The sequence below is a fragment of the Eleutherodactylus coqui genome, chromosome 10 (assembly GCF_035609145.1).
Source record: "Eleutherodactylus coqui strain aEleCoq1 chromosome 10, aEleCoq1.hap1, whole genome shotgun sequence".
Classification (NCBI taxonomy): domain Eukaryota; kingdom Metazoa; phylum Chordata; class Amphibia; order Anura; family Eleutherodactylidae; genus Eleutherodactylus; species Eleutherodactylus coqui.
This window is the reverse complement of record NC_089846.1, coordinates 132,171,069-132,196,969: the sequence shown is the minus strand read 5'-3', so window position 1 is coordinate 132,196,969 and position 25,901 is coordinate 132,171,069. Positions and strand designations below refer to the sequence as shown.

General features: G+C 43.2%; 1 protein-coding gene across 1 annotated transcript in view; it reads left to right on the top strand.

Moving 5' to 3' along the window:
- DOCK11 (dedicator of cytokinesis 11) overlaps positions 1–25,901 on the top strand; it is a 240,901-nt gene that overhangs the window by 178,100 nt on the left and 36,900 nt on the right. The window contains exons 47-48 of the mRNA XM_066581860.1: positions 13,216–13,338; positions 15,510–15,623. Coding sequence (XP_066437957.1) covers positions 13,216–13,338; positions 15,510–15,623 — 237 coding nt within the window. The remainder of the gene's footprint in view (positions 1–13,215; positions 13,339–15,509; positions 15,624–25,901) is intronic.

Below are 25,901 nucleotides of genomic sequence, written 5' to 3'. Positions count from 1 at the left end.
AGAGTCTCTCTTTATTAACGCCTCTTGAGAGAACTTGTACAAATGAATTCCGCAAGTGTCGCTGTTTTGAGTTATACGTGCTTTCTATTAAAAAATAATGTTTCATCATAGACTGCAATTATGAACCCTAAAGTGTGGTTGGCTGCAAGAATCTGAACACCTACAGACCAGAAAGGTAAACAGAAAATGTTCGATCGATCGAGCATTGTCCTTAGCAAGTACCTGCCCGCTCGGAAGAAAAGATTCGGGTGCCGGTGGGGAGGAGAGCCGGGGGGGGGGGGGGGGGGCGGAGGGGAGATCTCTCTCTCCCCCCTGCTCACTCGCACAACTCACCGCTCACCCGCGCCGGCACCCGAACCTTTTCTCTCGAGCGGGCAGGTACTCGCTAAGGACAATGCTCGCTCAAGAAATTGCCGTTAGCGAGTATGCTCGCTCATCACTAGTTGCATCGATTCTTTTAAAACCGCAGCAGCCTTAAATCGCACCGAAATTACAAAAGTGGCATACGCTGCACCAAAAATAATAAAAATGTGCCAATTTTCATATAGCAATGCTACATGCGCCAAAGATGTGCCAATTTTTATATAGCAATGCTACATGCGCCAAAGATGTGCCAATTTGTATTCCAAAATATATTTTGAACCACAAATTTAATTCTGCTTTATGTACTAATATAAAAAATGTAGCCAGCAGTCTGAGTAATGATTTTAACACATAAAAGGGAAGGGGAAGCTCCCTATCCGTCTGCCAGTTCCCACATATTTCTACTATATGCACCAACATTACACCAGTTTGCATTTGGAAGCAGGTTTTGATCCCAAAATGTTATTCTGCATCATGTACTAATATAAAATGATTAGTCAGTCATGATGTATCTCATTGATTACGATTCTGCGTGTCGGTCGTGGCCCAGCAGAATGACTGATCTTTAAGGGTGGTATTTTGTGATGAGCGAGGGTCAGCTTGTATCAGCGTAGGAGCAGAGCTAAAATATTCAGGACTGTTCACACCTGTTGGCAAAATAAAAAAATATCGGAAGTCCTCTTCTGCCACCTTGTAACGTACCAGGCGATATACCCGTGCGTTGTGTGGCGCTATAAGTGCAGGGTTTGGTTATGGGGCGTTCAAAGTTATTTCCGTCTTCCACATAATAACTGATGTTACTGCGCCATTTTGCAGCGGTCCCAAATCATTCGTTTGCCAAAAATTTGATTATGATGCGCTGCACAATTGGCACATCAACCTCACCCGCAATCATCTTCAGTAATATTTCTTTTAGCTGAAATGTTCATTAATGTCATTAGTTGCTACATAAGTGCCACCAGCGAACACTGTTGGCGAAGTTGCTGACGTTCGAAAAGTTTGTTTTGATGATATATCGTAGACAGCAGACGGTTTTGCCCGACCAAATATACGATTTGTGAACGTTTTCATGATAATGTTTAAGATTTTATGAATAGCAGTCCTGGAATATACAAAGCGGGCCACAAAAATGAGCCGAGCACCGCACTCTGAGGGCTCCTTCACACTGGTGAGGAAATCGCGTGATTTTCTCGCGATGCGAGAGTGAGTGAAAATGCATGAAAACAGTGGGAGAATGCAGGGATGTGAGGCCGTCACATCCAGGGGATTCCACATGTTTTCAATGGAGCTGCGGTGGCCCCATTGAAAAGAGTGAGAGAAGACTACGATCACCTGCCGCGGCTCTGACATTCACGGTGGGGATGAAGGGAACCCCCACAGGAATGCAAGACTATTTCAATGTGCAAACGCCTCACATCCAGGGGATTCCACATGTTTTCAATGGAGCTGCGGTGGCCCCATTGAAAAGAGTGAGAGAAGACTACGATCACCTGCCGCGGCTGTGACATTCGCGGTGGGGATGAAGGGAACCCCCAGAGGAATGCAAGACTATTTCAATGTGCAAACGCCTCACATCCAGGGGTTTTCTCTCTTGCCAGTTTGCAGGAGCCCTTATGAAATCTGTCCAAGAGAAGATCTGTGTTGCCCATAACAACCAATCACAGCGCAGCTTTCTTTTTACCTCAGCAGTATAAGTAATAAAAGCTGAGCTGTGATTGGTTGCTATTGGCAACAAAAATTACAGAGGCAATCGGTGAGTTTTTGATTTTTAATTCCACCAGTATTCGTCGCCCGGTGCTGAAGAACGCGCAAGCAAAATTTTACTCAAATCGGACCAGAACTGTGGATTTGTATACGACACAAACAAACAGATTTTGTGTTTTATGTACACATAAGATTAGTCCTTTTTGCACAGTAGAAACCAAATGTTTGCCTAAAGGTGAGAGATGTACAAACGTTTGGGCACCAGTTTCCACGCACTGCAGATGTCCAGTGCTTCCACGGGGGTAAATTCGGCAAATGAACAGTAATGGTACAATTTTCAGAGCTATGCTTAAGTTTTTCTGCAGATGTTATGTTGACTTCTTTTCACACATTTTTGACTGCAGTGTGATCTGCGGCACTATTTTTGCTATTAAAAATCTTTGAACCCCATTGAAACAGTGAGGTCAGGATGTGGCGGGCCATCAGAGAAGAGTTCAGCACCGCTGTATGTACAGAAGCCATGACCAGCGCACTGAGCGCTCTGGAACAGAAGGTTAAAGCTTCCAAACTCTGCAGACAGGTAGAACCATTATTGGGGTCAGTAACTCTTTCCTTTCCAGATCACGCAGCTTAGAGGGAACAGGGCTCTAGTGTGAACATTGAGCAAAACAAACCCACATATACAGCTTTTATTATGACTTTGATGCGACTTTTCCTTGTCCGAGGCCTTAGTCACACGGGTGTTTTTTAGCGCGATTTGCGGATCGCATGACGGATGCGCATCCGCAAATCGCGTGACCGGGGCCCAAAAATCACCCGAAAAATCTGCTCCTAGCCGCGTTTCATTAGAAACGGGCCGGAGCTGTCCAGCGCATTGAATTCAATGGAGCCGGCAATACAGCCGGCTCCATTGAAAGCAATGCGCTGCGGGCGATCTCAGGATGAATTGTCGGGAAGGGGTTAAATATATAAGCCCTTCCTTGCAATTCATCCAGAAATGTGTAAAATATATATATATATATATATATATATATATACTCACCTTGTCCCGGCAGACGGAGTTCAGCGCGGCCGGCCGGCAGTGGGTGTGAGTAGGTGTGAGTGAGAGCTGCCCCTGATTGGCTCAGCACTGATTTATCGGACGAGCACATAAAAAGCGCTCATGTGTCCGATACCATTGCAAAGCAATGGTTTTATAAAATCGCCGGACGCATGCGCAAATCGGGCGAAAAAACGCCTGTCTGACTAAGGCCTAAATATGTATTGGACAAGGTTCAAGTTCTGGTAGGACAAAGAATCTCTCTAAATAATCCCTCAAATCGGGTTCCAGTGTTTTTTCTTGTAATAGCTTCCGTTTTCGAACCAAGTGTAACCTTAGCCTTCAGCCTCATTATGTTTGAGTTGCACCTGAGAGGCTCGGGCGCGACTCGCATCAGATAGCACATGACACCCGTATATATGCTGTCTGATTTACACGGAAACAACACATAGACTTGCATGGCATGTCATATTTCGTGTCCATGGAATAGAGAAGAATAGGACATGCCGCGAGTTTTTTCATGAGGACCTGTTTAAAAAAACGCCAACGTGCGTGTCTTCATAGGTCTATAATGGGACTGTGTGGATTAACACGGACAACACACGACCCCAAACATGACAGTGTGCCGGAGGCCTTATTTTCGGCTAGGGAAAATTTAAGTTCTCATTACATTTGCATATGTCTTACCTGACCGCACTAGCATATGATGCTGCAGCCCCCCCGGCCTGAAACCACCCTGAGTCATTCTGTGCATGGAATCTATAACTATTGTAGCGTAAATGCCTATTGTATGGCCGTTGTCGGTTCGTGGGAAACTTCTAGCTATTCTAGCTCTGCTATATGAGGTGGTTGTACTATAGATGCACTGATATTCCACATTTCTTTCTGTTTTCATTTTTTACCTATTTTATAGATCTACAGATATATTAATTACACAATATAAATGGAAGTCCAGTGCTAACTCAGACTGGACAGCCTCAGAATGCGCCAGATTTATCACAGCAACTCATGCTGGATGGTAAATTTATTGCATCATTTTATACAACCTGTTGGTTGGCTTAGCCGGCACCAAATTTTCGTGCCAAAATGTAAGCCATGACCCCTTTGTTGCTACGCCATGTCCTTGTCTAATAAACCACCCCCCTCGTCTTTCAGGTTGCAGTGGATTATTCCTTGCCGTGTATTTTTTTTATAAAAATGTCTAAAACGTGATGCCACATTATGTGCCAAAAATGCACCACGTTTTGGCGCATTTTACGACAAGGTCTAGGCACAATCGCATTATTAAATCTGTTGCATTGTACGAATCATATCAGCAGTAAGAATTGTTCTTTCTGAGGGTGAATACCCACTACAGTTTTTTTTCACTGCGAAATTTGCAGCGTTTTTTTTCCTGCAGGGGTCTATGGGACTTGTAATGTTAAAATCGCGATCGCCCAAAATCAGGATTTCACGATAGATCGCGATTTTGCGCGATCGCGATTTTAACATTACAAGTCCCATAGACCCCTGCAGAAAAAAAACACTGCGAATTTCACAGTGAAAAAAAAAACTGTAGTGGGTGGTCCTCCTTTGGTCAGTTTCACACGGCCGAGAATCTCGCGCAACTTCGGTGCATTGCGAGATGCACAAAACTGGCGTGAATATGAACTCCACCACGATACGTTGTGGGGAAAAAACGCTGCATGTCCTATTTTTTTCATGTTCCTCAGAACGCATCCCCCATTGTTTTCAATGATACAGTTAAACACATTGTACGCCGTTGCGATGTGCATGTTGTTGCGATGTTTCCCATTGAAAACAATAGGAAACAGTTGCCGATCCTCTAATGTGTGTGAAAGCCCAGCCGGAGGATCGCTGCATGACAGAAGTGATGGGAGGCGTTCGTGCCAGAAAAACAGCTCACATCTACGTAAAAACACACATTTCTTAGCTCGATCTCGTGCTCGCTTCTGAATAGGTAGCTTTAGTGTTTAGACAATAGAGGGGGGTCTTGTGTGAGGGACCGACGCTATGATATCCATCTTCCATATTACAGCTTATGGGTACCATTTGTCTTCCTGATACAAGCCCTTTAATTCCCTCTCCTTACATGCGCCGGTGTCTTATTAGTATCCTGCATGGAGGTATCCTTCTACAATTATGTGATGATGGGTATTTTCCTCTAATACACCGTACATGGCCATCCGGATGGGAGCTCTGGGTTGGAATGCCTTCTTCTATTGCAAGAACAAAAAAAATGTTAAGAATGTGCACTTCCATCAGTGGCCTGAAGTTTTCTCGGGATTCATTTGGGAGCAGTGTGATTGTAGTGCAGGACAGATGAAGAAATTTCATTTTCTCAATTCTTACCTGTTATGTTATGGTCCAGTTTGTGGAAAAACCTCAGTAAGGGTTTTTGCTGAGATTCCACAGCTGCCGAGGTAACAGATGAATTTACATGTGATATCTGCCTGCCTCAACATTATCGCCCTGCATGATTTATCCCCTTAGGGCCATGGTATAGGTCATCCTTTTTTTAATTTCCGGTAGTAACCCAGTCACTTGAGAAGCAGTGAAGAGGCGTCCCATGGAAAGGAGAACTCTTAAGAATCTTATTTTCAAACTTAGGGAAAGTTCAAGTTACCTAAAATATATAAATGTCATTATATCTGTAATTTTGTGTGTAAACTGCTCTTATGTAGTAAGTCACATCTTAGTATTCTCCCTGCCTGAAATCACCATGAGTCATCCTGAGAAATATTGCAGTAGGAAGATCTGATTGTCTTGCTTTACCCAGGTAAGATGTCAAGAGTTCGAAAGAACTATAGAAAAGTACCCACTATGTTTCACTGCAGTGACTACCAATATGTTATGCAGATCACCTCATTCTTAGTTAAAGCTCATTTTCCCAATGGAGGTTAGTTATAATAATTGACTGTAATGTAATAAAGCAGTATATGGTGCAATTAGTGTTCATCGTTTGACATATTACATGAAATCCTCACTCTGGTGGCTTCGAATCTCTTCGAATTGCAGACAACCTGCGTAAAAAGTACGTGGGCCTGTTTGAAAACCCACTAGGGTTATAAAGGAAGCAGCAACTGATGAAAAGGTGCGATACACACCATGAGAAAACTAAGGGAACGAGGAACAGAAAGTGAGATGGCAAACAGACCAAATGAAAGAGGAAGATATTTGAAAAGTTTCAAGAGACTTCATGGAAACTCACTTCAACGTGTTGTGATTAAATATATTAGAGTAAGATGCTATTAGGAGAGCCGTGCTCGTTATTCTGAATGGCTGCCAGGAACCCTCTTCTCCTCTCGCTCTTTGCTGTTGGGAAAAAATAGGTCAGACAGGTTGCACTTACTTCTGAGTGCCCTAATATTAGTCTTCAGGGTGAAGCTGATTGACTTCATTGCCTCACCCCACACACACACACCTCCCTTCTCTTCTGTACATCTTAAATGTTGGTAGGAAATGAAGTATTTGTCTGTGACTCTGCAGGTGTTTTCTTGCCACAGACCATCCTTCTAGACAGCAGGTAATGCCAGGAAAAAATGGGATTGTTCTCAGCAAGAGAAACCAAGTCATCTTGTAGATATGATACATTTTAATGGCTAGCAAAAATACATGATGTTAATGCGAGCTTTCCAACCTACACAGGGTTCTTCTTCAGGCTTAAACCCTGCGCTGGTTTGGAAGCTCGCTATAACATCATGTATTTTTGCTAGCCATTAAAAGGTATCATATCTACAAGATGACTTGGTTTCTCTAGCTGGGAACAATCACATTTTGCTCTACTGGCTAACACTGTACCAAGCTTCGGGGGTGCTTTGACACTAGACTGCAACTTCCACTGTAAGGGTCTTTTTACACTAACCGAACCCTTGGCACGATATAATGCACACCAATCAACATGCATGTCAATCAGCAGTCTCTTGATTTCCTTTTACACAGGCCAAAGGTTGGTTTATGGGAGTGAATGATTATTCATTCCCATAGACAGGTTGTACATCTTCTCATGTGAATGTTTATGCTCACTGAAAATCAACCATTAGCTGATGCTCATTTGACACTGATCATTGGTCATTTTACATGAGGCTTGGGTAAATGAATATTCATGCCCAATAATTGGGACGTGTAAAAAGACCCTGAGCAATCACATTTCAGATTATGCCGTGGATAACAATGGTTTTTAGAGTGGCACAAACAATTGATAATGATTGCATTGTGAATCATGTTCTACATTCTCACTGGGGAATTATCACTACCATCACTTGGAAATAAGTAAATCTTGATATTAATTTCCCAGTTTAATAGGCCTTAAAGGGGTTGTCTCGCGAAAGCAAGTGGGGGTATACACTTCTGTATGGCCATATTAATGCACTTTGTAATATACATCGTGCATTAAATATGAGCCATACAGAAGTTATTCACTTACCTGCTCCGTTGCTGGCGTCCCCGTCGCCATGGTGCCGTCTAATTCTGATGTCTTCTTGCTTTTTTAGACGCGCTTGCGCTGTGCGGTCTTCTGCCTGGTGAATGGGGCCGCTCGTGCCGGAGAGCTGGTCACCGCGTCGTCATCGTAGCTCCGCCCCGTCACGTGTGCCGATTTCAGCCAATCAGGAGGCTGGAATCGGCAATGGAACGCACAGAGCCCATGGTGCACCATGGGAGAAGACCTGCGGTGCACCATGGGAGAAAACCGCAGTGCATCCCTGGGAAAGGACCGGTGGCCATCTTTGGGAGAAGATTTTTTAAAGTCCTTATTTCGTCGGATCGGTGAGTAGCAAGCGGTTTAAAAACTGCTTTAATTTGCTATTTTATGCCAGGGGGGTGAGAGGGGGAATGGGGTAAGGTAAAATTTTGAGGTTTGCCGCAAGACAACCCCTTTAACCCTCTCATTCATCTGTTTTGTTGCCTGCAGCTTTTCCTGCATCACTAGGAAATCTAAAGACATAGATGGATTATTGGAAACATTCATCCAGTGTTTGACATTGTTTCAGTTTGTTTCCACTTGTAGCCATTCATTCTTTGCTGAGGAAGCATCTTATGTTACTTAATTCCTTTTCTTCACAATCCAACTTAGGGCTCGATCGCATCGGCATTTTAATTTCCTTTTGAATTGATCCATTTTATTTAAAAAAGGTACGGTTAATAAAAGAGAATTCGAACTGAAAAAAAGGGAAAACCATAGTTTCTGTTTTTCAATGGATCCAGCACACAGAGCTTTAAAAAAAATGGACAGTTTCTGTCAGTTTGTTTCCATTTACATCCTTTTTAATGGATCAATTTTTAATTTTCTGTCTTTCTAAGCTTTTGCCCATGCTCATTTAAAGAAGGATCTGGTCAATGGACATCAAAAACGGAAGCCATTCTGTTCAGTTCTGTTAGGCCTTAGTCAGACGGGCGTTTTTAGCCGCGATTTGCGCATGCGCATGCGTCCGGCGATTTTTTAAAACCATTGCTTTGCAATGGTATCGGACACATGAGCGCTTTTTATGCGCTCGTCCGATAAATTATAGAACAGAAATCGCAGATCGCACCTATCTGCGATCTGCGATTCCTGTTCTCTTCTGTATATGCGCTCAATGGGGCCGGCGGCAGCAGCGCCGACCCCATTGAGAACATATAGTAGACAAATCATTCTTCTCTGCCACAGCTGTAACAGCTGTGGCAGAGAAGAACGATGTTTGCCCATTGAATTCAATGGAGCGGCAATACAGACGCTCCATTGAAAGCAATGGGCTGCCGGCGTGCGCGGGGTGAATTGTCGGGAAGGGGTTAAATATATAAGCCCTTCCCGGCAATTCATCCTAAAATGTGTTTAAAATTAAAAAAAATTGTATACTCACCTTTCCGCTGCAGCCGGAGTCCAGCCGCGGCCGCTGTCAGTTCTCCTGAACTGCTTCTTGGCACTATTCAGCCGGCGGGGCTTTAAAATCCCCGCCTGCTGAATGATCTGCCTCTGATTGGTCACAGCCCTGACCAATCAGAGGCCGGTTTCACTCACACACCCATTCATGAATTCATGAATGGGTGAGTGACTGCTGCCTCTCAGCGCTGAGCCAATCAGGGGCAGGTCTGACTCACATCCATTCATGAATTCATGAATGGGTGTGAGTGAGGCATGCCTCTGATTGGCTCAGCGCTGAGCCAATCAGGGGGCAGGTCTGACTCACACCCCCTTCACACCCACTGCAGGACGGCCGCGCGGAGCTCCGGCTGCCGGCAGAAGGTGAGTATACAATTTTTTTTTATTTTTACACATTTTAGGATGAATTGCAGGTAAGGGCTTATATATTTAAGCCCTTACCGACAATTCATCCCGGGCTCGCCCGCAGCGCATTGCTTGCACTGGAGACGGCTGTATTGCCGTCTCCATTGAATGCAATGCGCTGGACAGCTCCGACAGCTCCGACCCGTTTCTAATGAAACGCGGCTAGGAGCAAATTTTCGGGCAATTTGCGGGCGACTTGCGCGCATCGGTCACGCGATTTGCGGATGCGCATCCGTCATGCGATCCGCAAATCGCGCGAAAAAACACCCGTCTGACTAAGGCCTTACTCATTGATTATAATGTTAAAAAAAGGATCTCTTTGATTCCCGCTTTTTAAATGGAGATAATAGCTCAGGCTGCTGCGCTATTGCTTCTGTGAAAGAAACAGAAATCAAACGGAATGGAATTGAACTGAGCATAACTGAAGCTCAGAAAATCCCTGTGAAAACACAGGAAACTGAGAAAACACAAGCATTTTGTTTTTCATTTTGCAGCTCCTCTGACAGAATTGCAATATGGAAGTGAAAAACGGTGATATAAATAAGCCCTAACTGTGTTTTCAAAAAGTTTCTCTTTATATGATCTTCCAACTCAAAGCCTAAACTGGCGACAGGAAGACTAATGTATAAAATAGCAGTAACAAGATTGTAATAGTCTAGTGAGATTGTAAATCAGTGCAAATCATTTCTCTCACTTCTGCTCGATTTTTAAAGTCCCTTGATAAGGGGATTTGTGACAATTTTTTATTTGGGTAGAGAAGATGAGCAATTTATTGTTATTTTACTGTGCTCACAAACTCTCACCTAACACTTCGAAAGGGTTCGTTAGAACTATTTTAATTTTTAGACAATAATTATATTGATGGGAGTTTTGGTGTCTCCCTGAGACATATGAAGAGCAGTTGTCTTCCTCTATGAAAATCATAGTTACATCCTGAGCTCTGTAGTATATGGATGTCCATTCATCTGAATACAGTTGAATGTGGCTGCTACAGGCTGAATGCCATGGCAGCTCCAATCTTGAAGAGTATCTGTCACTTAGCTGACATGTAATAAATCATATACAGGATTTTCATAATAGATGTAATCCTGTTTGCAGCCTTTATCATCTGTGGCAATGCGGTGCACAGAATGGCCTGTAGGGGGCTGTAGACAGGCATTCAGGTGCTAACTAAAGAGAGAGAACACCTGTGGGTTCAGCAGAAAGAAAGCTAAAAGTCGCAGTTCCTGACACACTCAGGGGAAAAAGGCTGCTGAGCAGCTGCAGGAGCTGTAAGCCTGAGGTCCGGTGCAGACCAGACTGTGTCTGTCAAGTGTCTTGACAGGGGAGGACGCCCCCAAGACACCTCGGGTGGGGTAAGTGACAAGGACACTGCAGGTTGTAAACCCAGATCACGAGTCCGACAGGGGGGAGGACACCCGATAGACGCCCTGGTAGGGGATAGCGATAAAGGATACTGTGGGTTGTAAACCCAGAAGTAGTATCGTCCTCTAAGTGCATATGCAGTGTGTGATGCTGTAAACCTATGATGTGTGCAATAAAGCTGGCAGACGCCAGATATTTGAAGAGATATCATTGTCCATAGTCTCTGTGGGAGTGGTGCAAACCATCTTTGGTGGAGCAGACGACGGTCCCCGTGATCGAGTAACCTCCACCTTGCCACACATATTATGGCTATATATTACCAGATCTTGAATCACCACCAACACAGTAAAATAATGTCTATGACAAACATGCAGTGACCCACTAATGAGTCCAAAGGATGCCTCTGGTGCATCAGCATGCAAGAATTTTCTCATAGAGTGGTTATCAATGTGTCCAGTCGGTTAGCCAACACGATTTCATCATGATGCAATTCACAGTCCATGTGACAACATCCATCCAATAAACGGACCCGCTGTGTCTGGTGTTTTGGGTGATTGGGGCTGACAGAATTACATTCTTTCTATTTTGATAACATCTATTAAGGTGTTTACATTTCCAATGACCTTTATTAATCCAGCACAGTAAAATGACGTGTGGCTTGAAACATTGTAAAATTTTATCATGCTGGATACAAGACGTTTCCAGAGGAATGTAGATGCCGTCAGGTTCTAGTGCTGTCATAAGGCGATCCCTGTAAAGCATTTAGGGCCAGCCAAGTCTGTGTGAGTTTGTATGAGGTTCCAGTTTCAGCTACCGGTAGGTTCCATACATGTACTGTATTCTAATGAGATTACAACCCAAAGTCTGTGGCCTACATTTAGCAGACTGTGTTTATAGTGGTTTACATTTCTATGTTTTGTTTGTATGATTTTAATGACTATAATTAGCAATTCTTTTCCCAGAGAATTAGGATCATTTGGACTCCAGCTGAGCTCCGCACATTACCCAGAATGCCCCATATCTTTCCTTTATAGCAGGGAGGTCGCCACATATATACAATCTCTCACCGTTACAGTGTATGCGTAATACAGGGACATTAAGTTCTATCAATACTTAAAAAAACAAAGGCAGAACTAAACCGTTAACACTTTTTCCTTATGAGGTTTAGGACTCTGGGTTGTCAAGAGTATATCATTTCTGACACAGACAGTGCGCAGACCCGCTGCATTGTTTCCTGCTTTACACACTCTGTCCTGTGTGCATACACTGGTCTTTGTCAAGTAGAGCAGTATATGAGACTGCACAGCCGAAAGTACTGAACGTATGCAGGACAGAAGAGCGTATGACATAGAATCAGGGCAGCGAGGGATTACAGGAGGGACCACAGGAGGGACACTATCAGCCAGCCAGTGGCCAACTACTCTGTTAGAAAGTCTTCATTTTCTCATTCTTCTATTTTGTTGCATTATTACTCATAACTTTGTCTTCCCTTGTTTTACTTTATGGGACGTAAGCTTTCCTTTAGGCTATGAGCTACAGAGCGATTGGCACCTGCTTCTGTATGGCGACACAAAGCTGACCATTATTCTGGGGGAATTGCAGCATTACTGTGACTCTTGCATTGGATGGTTCCCTTAGTGTCCATAGGCCTCGTTCACACTATTATTTTTTGCAGATCCCATGCCGAATTCTGCATTCTTTCAGAATCACATTGAGCTCAGTGAGAATCGGGACTTTAGTCCATATGTCACAGGTCTTTCGACATGCAGATTCGAAATCTGCACCAAAAAAAAAAAATACACAATTGACATGTCAATTCTGCACAGAATTCAAGTTGGGAAATCAGCATATGGAATATTCCCACCCAAGGGGGTTATTCCGTCTACGGATGCACTGCATCTTCAAATACAAATTTGCAGTAGATATCTGAGGCCCTGCTATAGATTTCCGATGCAGATTACGAGGTGAATGCATATTTGGTTTTTCCGATGCAGATTTTTAATCCTGTGGATGAGGCCTTACAGCATTGCCAGGTTTTCCCAGGGAAACCTCTTTGTCTTGCGCTAGCCACAACATTGTCATGATTTTCCCATGACTCACAAATGACCACACATGAAGCCACAGCCATGGGAATTGCTTAGTATATGACATTGTACAACTTAACTCCACTCTTTGCACAACATGTACACAACTTTTGCTATTAACTTGGAATGCATCTTAAAAGAAAGGATTTTTGACTCAAATCATATTAGAGTTGCATCTAATAGTTTGTGTCTTCAGGCATCGTGTAGCTCTAGCCTTGCATTATTTACCTGCGCAATATTCTAGTAAGGTCTTAAAGATCTTCTATCATTGGGAATGTTCTATCGCTAGAAGTATATTGAGAGAGCAAAAAGCTATCCGCATCATGTAGCATTGTTGTAGTCAGTATTGATGTATAGTTAAGATCTTTCTCAGTCTTCCACATTTATCCCACCAGGAGGTGTTGGTGGAGTTGCTCGAGCAGTGTGTGGACGGCTTGTGGAAAGCAGAGCGGTATGAAACCATATCTGAAGTGTCAAAGCTCCTAATTCCAATTTATGAAAAGAGGCGAGAATTTGAGGTTTGTGTTCAGTGTATTTATGTCTCAAACACTTGTAGCACAGGCTTAGTTCTGGTGTTTCCATAACTTCCATAGACTTGAATGGAGAGAGCTATGCACTTCCCTCTCTACATTTAAAAGGGTTTTCTTGGGCAGGAAATGTCAAAAAAAAATAATTAAGCAATACTCCCCTGTTAAATGGCCTCCTGGTTCACTGCAGCCATGCCAGTCACTTCTACTTCGATCCCAAAAGTTGCCAAAGAAATCACATGCTGTTCGTGTGACCCATGTAACCAAACTTTAGTATTGCTGCATACTGTATAGCACTTTTTACGGTTGCTTATTAAGCCCTGCCACAGACAGGGCTTAATAGGTGTCCATTCATGTTAACACCGGGACACTTCACAAGGTCCCAGGATACTATGCTAACCCATCAACAACTCCTGCCTACTGTTTCGATGCAGCAATCAGCAGTGACCGTGGCATATAGGAAGCTAACAGCCACAAATCAGAGCTAACTTTGATTGTGGCTATTACCAGGGTCTATCACCTGTTGAAAACAGCTGACACTCACCAAGTATGGAGCAGGTTCGGCTCCCGAGTCCGTTCCATACACACTTCGTGACTGCATGACTTATATTTACTTTATGCAGTCGGGAAAGGGTAATTACTGCCTGAATTCGCAACTGGGGGCGACTCTATCGGGTGGGTTCAGAGCATTACCATTCTCCCTATGAATGTACCCGAACCTACGTGACATGTGTGACTGGATATAGACCAAGCATGTCTATGGTGGGAGAACTCCTTTAATAGCATCACTGAGGTAATAAAAATCTAGTAGCTTTGACAAGTAAATAGTATTCTCGGCTGCTGTAAACATTTGAAGATTCTTTGTGGGAGCTTTGCATAGATGGAGAACATTTAGAGCAGTAAACCCAAACATAAAAGCCTTGATGGATTCAATCTGGAATGTCACTAAAATGTAAATGAATGAATACTTAAAACTCGAACATTGCATTCACTGTAGCGTGGGCCGTGCTTGTATTACTCATAGCAGCACTTTATTCCAGAGTGAGATTTGTGTGCAGAGTTCCTATTGGTTCTTGGAGCTAACTCCATGTTTAACTCTCACGAGCATTGGATGGAGAAGTCAGAGCTTAGATATAGCTGCATGTCCATGGCGACTCCACCATGCTCATGTCTGAATGTCTGCTGCCCAGTGCTTTGTCTTTGGGCAATTCAGAAATGGCTTTTTTATGCAGAAAATATTATGAATGTAGAATAGTGCAATCTACCTTAGTTCATTTATTAATTAAGCACATAGATAAAACAATAGGAAGTGTGTGCGATGGGGAGGCTGTAGAGTTTACATACATAATATGGTTAATGTTGGCTTATCAAAATAAGGGATGCTCACTAGAGATGAGCGAGCATACTCGCTAAGGACAATTACTCGATCGAGCATTGTCCTTAGCGAGTATCTCCCCGCTCGGGAGTAAAGGTTCGGCTGCTGGCGCGGGTGACAGGTGAGTTGCGGCAGTCAGCAGGGGGGAGCGGGGGGAAGAGATCTCCCCTCCGTTCCTCCCCGCTCTCCCCCGCCGCTCCCCGCCCCCCGCCGGCCCTTGAATCTTTGCTCCCGAGCGGGCAGGTACTCGCTAAGGGCAATGCTCGATCGAGTAATTGCCCTTAGTGAGTATGCTCGCTCATCTCTAATGCTCACATATTATTCCAGACATACACGTGGGGTTCCTATTTGGCATCTATATGATTGCATACTTCTACTATCATCTACCACTGTAAAAATATATGCTGTTTTTGAAGAGTATATTGTGTTGAAAAGCGTAGTTGACAAACTTTTCAATGCAGTTAAAGGGGTTATCCCACTGAAAACATTTGTCACCTATACAAGGACTAGGTGATAAAAGTTTGAATGCTGGGGGTCTGACCAATGGAACCCCCAAGGACCATGACAACACTGCACCCCAAGTCCCCTGGGTGAAAAGAGCAGCAGTGCACAAGTCTCACCATTGTTCCATTCAGTTCTATAGGATAGCCCAATATATTGCTTCTATGGAACTTAGGGATATAGCCAAGTACAAGTGCTTGTACAGATTGTAAATTGAGACTGTCGACTCCCTACCTTCTTTTGTTTTTGGTATTTAGCATTAATTATTATGTTTTTTAACACTTAGAAACTCACACAGCTGTACAGGACACTCCACAATGCCTATACAAAAATCTTGGAGGTCATGCAGTCTGGAAAGCGACTCCTGGGAACGTACTTCAGGGTGGCCTTCTATGGTCAGGTAAGACAAACTTATTTCAGTCTTTAAACAATTTATTTTTCAGGCATTCTTAATGGCGATTTTTACAGATTTTTGTACATTTTGCTATTTTCGGAGTTCTATAGAGAAGCTTATAGAGGAAATACAAGGCAAAAAACATCATACCCAGAACAGGATGAAAAAAGTATTTTAAAAATGCATCAACATGCTGCGTGTGAAACTAATTATACAATAACGGAAGTTCAGTGCAACAGCTGAGCATGGAAGAGACCTGCAGACACATTGCAGTCAGGGAAGCACCGGCATCATCACAGGAGACTGTTCAACTGGAACTAGAAACCAGAAATGTGTTGGCTGAAGTATTTGGGCCTTTCTGGAAACACCTGCTAAAATCAATGCACTAATAGTGCAGAATATTGTAGGCAATCCCGTGTGATCTGTTGCAGCATTTCTCAATTCCAGTCCTCGAGTAACTCCAACAGGCCATGATTCCAGGATGTCCTATATACATAACACCTGGGACAATCGTTGAGGCACTGGTAATAGTTACATCGTTTGTGCAATTCTACGGAGATCCTAAAAACATGACATGTTGTTGGGACTTGAGGACTGGAGTTGGGAAGCACTGATCTAGAGTCTAGGAAAGACCTGCAACATAAAACCAATATATGTCATTCAGCTCATTCATTCCCATCCACTGGTAGGATGGAAACCCCCCAAAAAGGGGGGCAGTTTGGGGTACATTATATGGAGCTCAGATGTCAAGTAACATTTCCCCCGTCCTATCAGCTTGCAGGGTGGAGTACTCCAAAAATGTTGTGGTGCCTCAGCGATGTATTCAGGGATGTTGTCAAACCATGTTCTCTTTACTGTAATATCTGCAAAACCACAGCAAAATGCTTTTTTTTTTTTTTTTGCTAAATCAAGGCAAACCCACTAATTAAAAAAATAAAAGATGACGCATAGTTATTTCTGTAGCCATAACAACCCGTATTATAAAATTATTAGTAAATGCTGTAAAACAAAATTGACAGAAGTGCCGTTTTCTGTTCATCTCACCTCTAGAAAAACAGGAATAAAAAGTAATAAAACAATCATATACATCATAAAATGGTACCAATAAAAACCATAATGTGTCCCACAAAAATGAGGCCCTAGTACAGCTGCGTAAGCAGAAAAGTAAAAGTGCTATAGGTCTCGGAATGCAGCAACACAGAAAGAAGTCCTGCAGTGAAAGCATGTTATTATATGAAAGTAGAAAAACATTAAAAAAACTAAACATTTTGCATCACAGTAAATATAACAACTAGAGATGAGCGAGTAGTGCCTTAGCCGAGTATCTCCTCGCTCGTCTCTAAAGATTCGTGGGCCGCGGCGGGTGACGGGTGAGTTGCGACGGGGAGCGGGGGGGGGAGGGGGAGAGGGAGAGAGAGATCTCCCCTCCGTTCCTCCCCGCTCTCCCCCGCCGCTCCCCGCCCCCCGAATCTTTAGAGACGAGCGGGTAGATACTCAGCTAAGGCACTACTCACTCGAGTAAAGTGCCTTAGCGAGTACACTCACTCATCACTAATAACAACCCGTAGGATAAAGTTAGCATATTATTTATTATGCACAATGAACATTGTAGACATAAGTCTCAAAAACCAAATGACGAAGTTGCTGTTCTTTTATTCAACCCCCCCAAACCCTCATCCCCCCCCCAAAAAAAAATTAACAAGTTGTTCCATACATGATATGCACTTCAAAATGGATCATATAAAAACTACAACACGTCCTGTTAAATACAAGGTCTCCTACAGCTACATTGAATTAAAGTTTTAAAAAAGTTATGACTGCTAAAACACAGAGGAGAAAAATCCATTACTGGTCCCTACGGCTAAAATGAGTTATGCCACTAAGCCTTTAGCACAGATGGTGCATTTGCCAACTATATTGACTTGAGACATAAATTAAAAATCTACAATGAAAAAGTGACATTTTCAGGAGGGTTTTTCCTATTTTAACATGACTGGTAAGGGGGTTGAAGGGGATTTCCAAGATATAATGAAAGTGGGGGGGGGGCAGCAGATGGTTACAAATAGAAAGCCAAGCCATACGCACTGCTCTGTTCACCCGCCAGTCCAGCGCTGCCGCTCCTGTCTTCACTGCTATACAGCTCGAGAATGCTGAGGACAGTGATTGGCTGTAGCAGGTATGAGTCTATATAAAACGGCACTGCTACAGCCTAGTAAATAAAGACTGGTAGTGAGGACGGGAGCAAGAATACTGTTAAAATATTAAAGGCAGAGGTACTTGCCCATCCTCAGACCGGTGATCCAGCGCTGCAGCCCTCGCGGTCTTTGTTTTGAAACTGACACCGTGGGGGACATAACATTAACAAACCGCTGTACAAAAGTCGCAACATTTTGTGTAAGCGCTGTTACAACTTTTCTTGCTTCTGCAACAGCCCGACACTTTTTCAAAAAGTGGGTGGGGCTTGTTGGGAAGCAGCGTGGTCGCCCAGGACTGACAGATTTATATTTAAACGGTCCCAAGCGTACATTTCTCAGAAGGCGCACCAAGGAGTAGGGGATGCGCTAAATACATAAAGAGGCGTTCGCCTCATCATGTATTCTGTGCACCTGGCATTGGGGAAAATCTTACTAAGCCCAGGAAAAGGAAATGCCAGCTTAGTATATTTTCTACCATGTCACTGCTGTAGGCAGTCAGAGGCCGCAGCATCACCCACCCATGCCCCTGGCATCAGCAATCACATCCTGGGTGCCATGACGCCAGGAATTCAGAACCGTGACACTGTAGCCTCTGATTATCTGCAGTGGTCACGTGGGGTCTGGTTCACAATAAGAACTGCAAGGCTGCAGCACTGGATTGCCGGGTCGGAGGATGGGTGGGTCTACTCTTATAGTTGTAACAGCGTTGAACATATTTTTAAGAACCTCTTTTGTAACCGGACACCCTCTTTAATTGGCACCAAAAAGTACAGATGTTAAGCTTCAATTGACTCTTTAAAAGTGCCTACAAAAGGGGGTGAGGTTACAGCGGTGTGAGGTTTTTACAAAGCAATTTAGACATTTCAAAATGTCTGAGCCATCTCACTCCACTAGATGGCTGGTGTAATAAGTGGCGGAATATTTCTAGACATATTTGCAACAGAATTTATCATCACCTTATGACAAAATGATAAATGTGACGTATTTTGCACTGGGGAGGGGAAAAGGTTACAAGGTAAAAGGTGTCATCCAGTGAGAAAATAAATACTACGTCTGTACTTGTGCAAGTAATTGACAAGTGCACATGACACTAGTGATACCGAATGCCATCCATAATTGTTCCTGTGGGGAGCTAAATGGTTAATCCCCGCATTATAAAATTAAGGTTTATCTAAAACAAACAGTAACGGACTCATTACACAAGACAGACTGCAACTCGCAGACAGTTGATGCTTCATTATCTGGATAGAACAAAGGCGCCAAACTATATTAGATAGGTACTGAATGTAACCTCTGCTATGGCTTATCAAAGGAATTGTTTACCCCTGAACACTATTTATTTTCTTTGTTAATCTTAATTAATCCAGCATGCAATTTACACACCATTGAAGATAATAGCATGCATAAAGCACACAAACAACTGTGTGAGCAGAGTCTAAGTTTCCTAATAACTAGTTTAAGAGGTTGATTCAGATTAGAAAAATATGGCTGCTCACTTCCAGAAACAGTGCCATTCTTGTGTACAGTAGGGTGTAGTTTATTAAGGCCCATTTAGACCCAACGATTCTCACTCAAAATTCGCTCAAAGCCGTCTTTTGAGCGAGAATCATTGGGTCTAAATGCACAGACATCGTGCAGTTTTCGTGCACGAGTCGTTGCTCGCTCAATTCTAGTTTTCTTGAATTGAGCGATTAAGTCTTATCAGCGGTGCAGGCTTTTATCACAGTCAGCAGATTCTTACAGCCCGTGTCCCGCTGGTAGTTCACAGCGGGACGGAAGTTGTGAGCACAGAGAACAATGCAGCTGTTTGCTTATGCAAAACAGCTGTATTGTTCGCCAAGCAATAGCAGCTGTGTCCGACTCCGCCTGCATAGCTTTTAAGTAGCTACTTAGCTACGATAGACTATGCAAAGATGATCGCTAGAGATGAGTGAGCATACTCGTCCGAGCTTGATGCTCGTTCGAGTATTAGGGTGCTCGAGATGCTCGTTACTCGAGACGAGCACCACGCAGTACTCGTCTCGATTAAACGAGCACTGACCATTGAATTCAATGGAGCCGGTAATACAGCCGGCTCCATTGAAAGCAATGGGCTGCCGGCGAGCGCGGGATGAATTTTCGGGAAGGGCTTAAAAATATAAGCCCTTCCCTGAAATTCATCCAGAAATGTGTAAAAAGTAAAAAAAAAAATATCCTCACCTTGTCCCGGCAGATGGAGTTTAGCCGCGGCCGGCCGGCAGTTCTCCTGAACTGCTGTGAGTAGTATTCAGCAGCCGGGGATTTAAAATCCCCGCCTGCTGAATGAGCTGCCTCTGATTGGTCACAGCCTCACCAATCAGAGGCAGCTCTCACTCACACCCGTTCATGAATTCATGAATGAGTGAGTGCCGCCTCTGATTGGCTCAGCGCAGGGACCAATCAGGGGCAGCTCTCAGCTGATTGAGCTTTATGCTGACAGTGCGGGGGGGGGGGGGGGGGTCTCACTCTTGCCACTATTGAGGCTTAATAGTGAGACCTCGAAGCCCGAAATGCATCCCTGCATGTTGCTCCTCGCCTGCCCTATCCATTTCTGTGTTTTTTACATGACTTTGGTGATTTGCTAAGATTTTCACAAATGAAAACCTTAGCGGAGCACCAGTCATATACAAAAATGCTCGAGTCGCCCATTGACTTCAATGGGGTTCGTTACTCGAGGCGAACTCTCGAGCATCACTGAAAGTTCGACTCGAGTAACGAGCACTCGAGCATTTTGGTGCTCGCTCATCTCTAATGATCGCTCAAAACTGTCACTCAAACTCGTTTGAGTGACTTTTGAGTGATCATTTGTCAGTGTAAATGGGGTCTTAGTCTACTGATGCATACTACTGTACAGCGTGCATCAGGTAGTCAGAGAAACTGGTGCCGCCATTTTTGGAAAAATGGTCACTTTAAGTGATTTTCCTCCTGTGGTTGTCAGGGCATTATTTACATATTTTGAATAGGGATTACTGATACTTATGTAGAAGGGTACAAGCCCTTCTTTGTTAATTGCGTGGTTCTTTCTTAATCCCCTTACCTGTCAAGTATTATGTGTGCGTTTCATCTTATTGTAGGGGTTAAATCCTCTATCCTCAATGTTGAACTTTGCTTTATGTCAACATACCAAATATGAAGATAAGTCATGACAACACTAACACGAAAATCCTCTTGGCCGTACAACATTTATTTCCAGCATTCGAGGAGTTTTGTGTCCACTCACTAATACAGTTTTGGGCACAGAATTCGGTTTTAGCAGCAGTTTATTAGCAATAAGGTGTCGTCTGCTTAAAGCAAGATTAAACGTTTAAAAATCTTCGGCCATGTCATGGTGACAATACAAACGTACTGTATTGATTGATGGGCATCAGTGTGGAGACCCTTATTGATCGCCAGTAAGGATGGGCAGATGCGCTCACCAGAGCATTGTGCCCATTTGGCTTTTTTTAGCCCTACTCGGTGCAATGTACAAGTTCAGTAAGAAGTCTGTGAGTCCATATATCGCTAGCTGATCATAGTCGGAAAATACACAGCGCTCAACTGGGTGCTTCTACCTCACAAATCAATACGCCCGACATGACAGAAGTTTTTTAAAAGTTTAGCTACCCTTTAACCACTTAATGACACGGCGCTTTTTTTTTCCCTTTTTGTTTTTTCCTCCCCCCCTTAAAAAAATCACAACTCCTTTATTTATCCATCGACGTCGCTGTATGAAGGCTTGTTTTTGCGGGACGAGTTGTAGTTTTCAGTGGTGCTGTTTAATGTACCATATAATGTACTGAAAAACTTTAAAAAAATTCTAAGTGGAGTAAAATGAAGAAGAAACAACATTCTGCGATCTTTCAGTGCGTCTTGTTTCTACAGCGCAGAAACTGCAACAAAAATGACAGAATAACTTTATTCTATGGGTCGGTACGATTACTACGACACCAAACTTGTATGGGTTTTTTTTTTTACTATAATTCTCTTTTTGTTTTTTTTGTTTTTCCAAAGACATTTAATTTTTTTCAATTATTTTCTGCCGCCATCTTCTGCGCAATACCTTTTTTTATTTTTCCGTCGACGTAGTTGTGCGCGGGCTCACTTTTTGTGAGATGTCCTGTAGTTTACGTTAGTACCAATTCAGAATACATACGACTTTTTGATCGCTTTTTATTGCGTTTTTTCTGGGAGACAGGGTGACTGAAAAAATGCATTTCTGACGTTCTTTTTTTTTTTTTTCAAGTGACGTTCACCGTGCGGGGTAAATAATGTGCTACTTTGATAGATCTGACTTTTACGGATGCGGCGATACCAAATATGTATGTTTATTTTATGATTTAGATTTTTTAATTACAGATATGGCAAAAGGGGGGGATTTAAACTTTTATTACTTTTTTTTTTTTTACAATTAAAAAAAAGGTTTTTGATTTTTTTTACTTTACTTTTAAGTCCCTCTGGGGGACTACAACATGCGATGCTGTGATGGCTCCTGCAGTATGACATAATGCTACAGCATTACATCATACTGCAATTTGATAGGCAGTCATCTAAGGCAGCCCTGGGGCCTTTCAGAAGGCGCTCGGCTGCCATGACACCTACACGACTACCCCGATTTCACCGCTGGGGGGGCCGTACAGTTCGGGGGATTTAAATGCCGATTGCGGCTATTGCCCACTGTAATAATCAGCTGACACCCGCGCTGTATGAAGACAGGCTGCCCCGCGACCTGACTTCATACACACCCTGACGTTCCAGGACGTAAATATACGTCCTGGAGCCGGAAGGGGTTAAAGGGTATTCCAGGACATTTTTAAATTTCTCCATTCATGGCCGACATGTCATCAATAGATGATCATTGGGGACCCAACACTAAGATCCTCTCCGATCAGCTGTTTCCCAGGTCTTCTGTCACTGCAGTCAACACAGGAAGCAGAAAGCGCTGAACATAGCGAAGCAGCCCAGGTTGGGACTGCGGCACAGCTCTCACTGAATTCAACAGGAGATGTGCCTACAATACCAACCCAGGCTGCTGCGCTATAGTCAGCGCTTTCTGAACTGACAGCAGTGACAACAGCCTTGGGAAACAGTTGATCGGTGGGAATCTGATTGGCGAGGCCCCACCGATCATTTATTGCTTACCTGTTGGTCATCAATAGGAAAAAGTTAGAAAAACGACCTTGAATACCTCTTTAAGGTATCAGAAAGTAGAGTGCAACCTTTCAACCTTCTTTAATAAGGTACACATTCTAGTTTTATTTAGTTTAGTCATTGCACAATGGACCCAGGAAATGTGCAGTACTTTGCTCACCACTCCCATCTATTGACATTAGTCATCTCAATAGTGTCAAGAGTAAAAAGGAAGGATTAAACAGTTAAACTGTGAGCAATGCGATATGTTAGATGAAATGCAATCAGCTGGAGATAATCCACCATCTACACCATTGGCGGTTCTATTGATCACATTCAGGACTATTTTCTGCACAGTTTTCCTCCAGAAGTTAGAAAATTGGTGCAAAATTGCTATCACCATGACCACCCTGTACTATAAATGTCCTATGCCAAGTGTCAAAAAATGACTTTAGTATCCAATCGGGGCTCCCTATACGTGGACAAATCTGTTTTGGCATTTTGGACACAGGAATGCTGCTAGGTTGACATTCGGATACATGGATTAGGTTTTATAAACTAAGACTGGGGTAAAAGACTGTGTCATTTTTAGATGCTTTCTCTGGTAGCCGCTTAATGGTGTTCTATATAATAGTTGGGTGTTAGGACCCCCATTCCATCTGATGAGGTAGCTGCTGACTGCCACATCCAGATACTATGGATATCCCATAAGTGTCTTGAAATGAGAGTAGCCCTTTAATGAATATGATGGTGTCTTCTACAGCCTTGAGCATACAAAGGAGATTCATATAGCTATGATGGGTTCATTCAGCCAGATCATGGTATATCTGATACAGATAAGGTTGAGTTTGAGGGAAAAAAATATTTTTGGCATGAGGGACACCCATTTTTTTTGTATTTTCCCATTGTGGAGTTCATCACTTTTTTCTTTTGCAGGACATGTTGTAAAGAGGACCTGCCACTGGATAAAGTCAGTGATGGTAGCTGCACAGCTCTCCAGCCGCAGCTCCACTGACTCTATTCATGTTTTTTTACTACTCCCATCCATTCACCCATACGGGCTTTGAGGTCCGGGGCCAATGCTATCAGTTTGTCAAGTGGACGAACCCCACTGTGCACTGTCAATGGGTGGCGTTAGACTTGTCAGCCAAGTCTGACATCACCTAATCATAATGAGAGGTGAGGATCTTCCACTTGCCTAATTGACAGTGCTGAGAGCCGGACCGAAGAAGAAACCATCTGACAGAACGGTGATGAGCATAAAAAAGAAAAAATGGAGATAGTGTCAGCAGAGCCACCGTTTCAGGGCTATGCATCTTCCATTGCTGACTTTATCCCATGACAGGTCCTCTTTAACCCATTATGCATACTCTTGGTGTCATTTCTTGCTGGTGATCATATTGGCACGCAGATAGTACTTACACAATTTTGTAAATATACTACTGCGTTATGTCTTTTAAAGGGATTGTCCAGGACTTTTACTATTGGTGACCTATCCTCAGTATAGGTCATTAATAGTTGATTGGCGGGGTTTGCCTCTCGGAATCCCTGCTGATCAGCTGTTTTCTCAGCCCACTGGTAGCACATAGCATTGTCAACATTGCAGCAGCCTGAATTCAGTGGGAGCTAGGCCTGAAGGAGCCCACCCAGGCTGTTGCAACATGGATGGCACTGTTTGTTTCTAGAGCTGTCCATACTGACAGATGGCCCAGTGAACAGCTGATCGGTGGGGGTCCCAAACAAGGGACCCCTGCACATCAGTTATTGCTGACCTGTCTTCAGGATAAGTCATCAACAGTAAAAGTCCCAGAAAACCCCTTTAAGCCCTTTAACTACTTTGATGTACAATTTATGTCACGGTACACTTCAAGGTTTAGTTAAAATGGACTGGATAGAGCCTCGTAGCCATAAAAGTTCTGTAGACAGCCAATGGAATAATTGCCAGAGTAAGCAGTGATTTGGTTGATTGCTGTCTGTAATGGGTTTTAGGGGCTATATCCTGATGTTACTATTCTACATGTTATTGAAGAGTAGATATTAGAGGAAGACCAGAGGACTTGGGTGTCTTTCATCTGACCACTACTTCTGGTCTACTCACTCAATTGGTAAATGTGGTCATATCATTCTGTTCCTTCATATTCAATAGACTGACTCTGCTAAGAGTCTAGGAAAATCTAATAGGTTGCAAGGTTTATGCATTTGCAATGCTTCCCATGCTTTGCGTAGCTGACCGTCAATATTGATAGCTCTGTTTTGCAGAAATACATAAACCCAAAGACAGATATTCACTTCTGTAAGCTCATAATCCCTTGATTTTAAATATTGCTTTATTCTGGGTGGTTTTTTTTTAACTTACTTCTACATATTAGGTTTCCTTCCTCTTTTGCAACAAAGACCTTGTGACGGTGTGTTTGTTTTTGATGTTCAGTATTGATAATATTGTGGTTCAGCATTGCACATCAAACGGCCCATGCAAATGACACAACTGTTCCCACAAGCGGCAGAATGGCTAAAAGGGAAACCGCCTTTAAAACTGTATGATATAGAGTTGGGTATTGTAATGAAAGCCAAAAAAGATATTACTTGTAGATATAATGATTCGGATTCTTAGATTATTACTCATCATGGCGTTGCCTTTGGCTGCTTTTCAACATTCAGGCTAGTTTTATTTATTTACTGTTGATTATATGGCATCAACATAGTCTGCAATACCGTACAGAGATTGTCATCACTCACACCAGTCCCTGTCCCCAATGGGGCTTACAATCTAATTTCACTATGTCGGATACATCCATAAGTAGAGCCATTTTCAAGAGAAGCCAGTTGACGTCTTTGAATATATTTGAAGTGTGGGAGGAACCCAAAGTACCCAGAGGTAACCCACATAAAGACATGGAGAACATACAGACTACTTGCAGATGTTGCCCTCGGTTGGTCCTCAGCAGGGCAAAAATAATGCCATGTC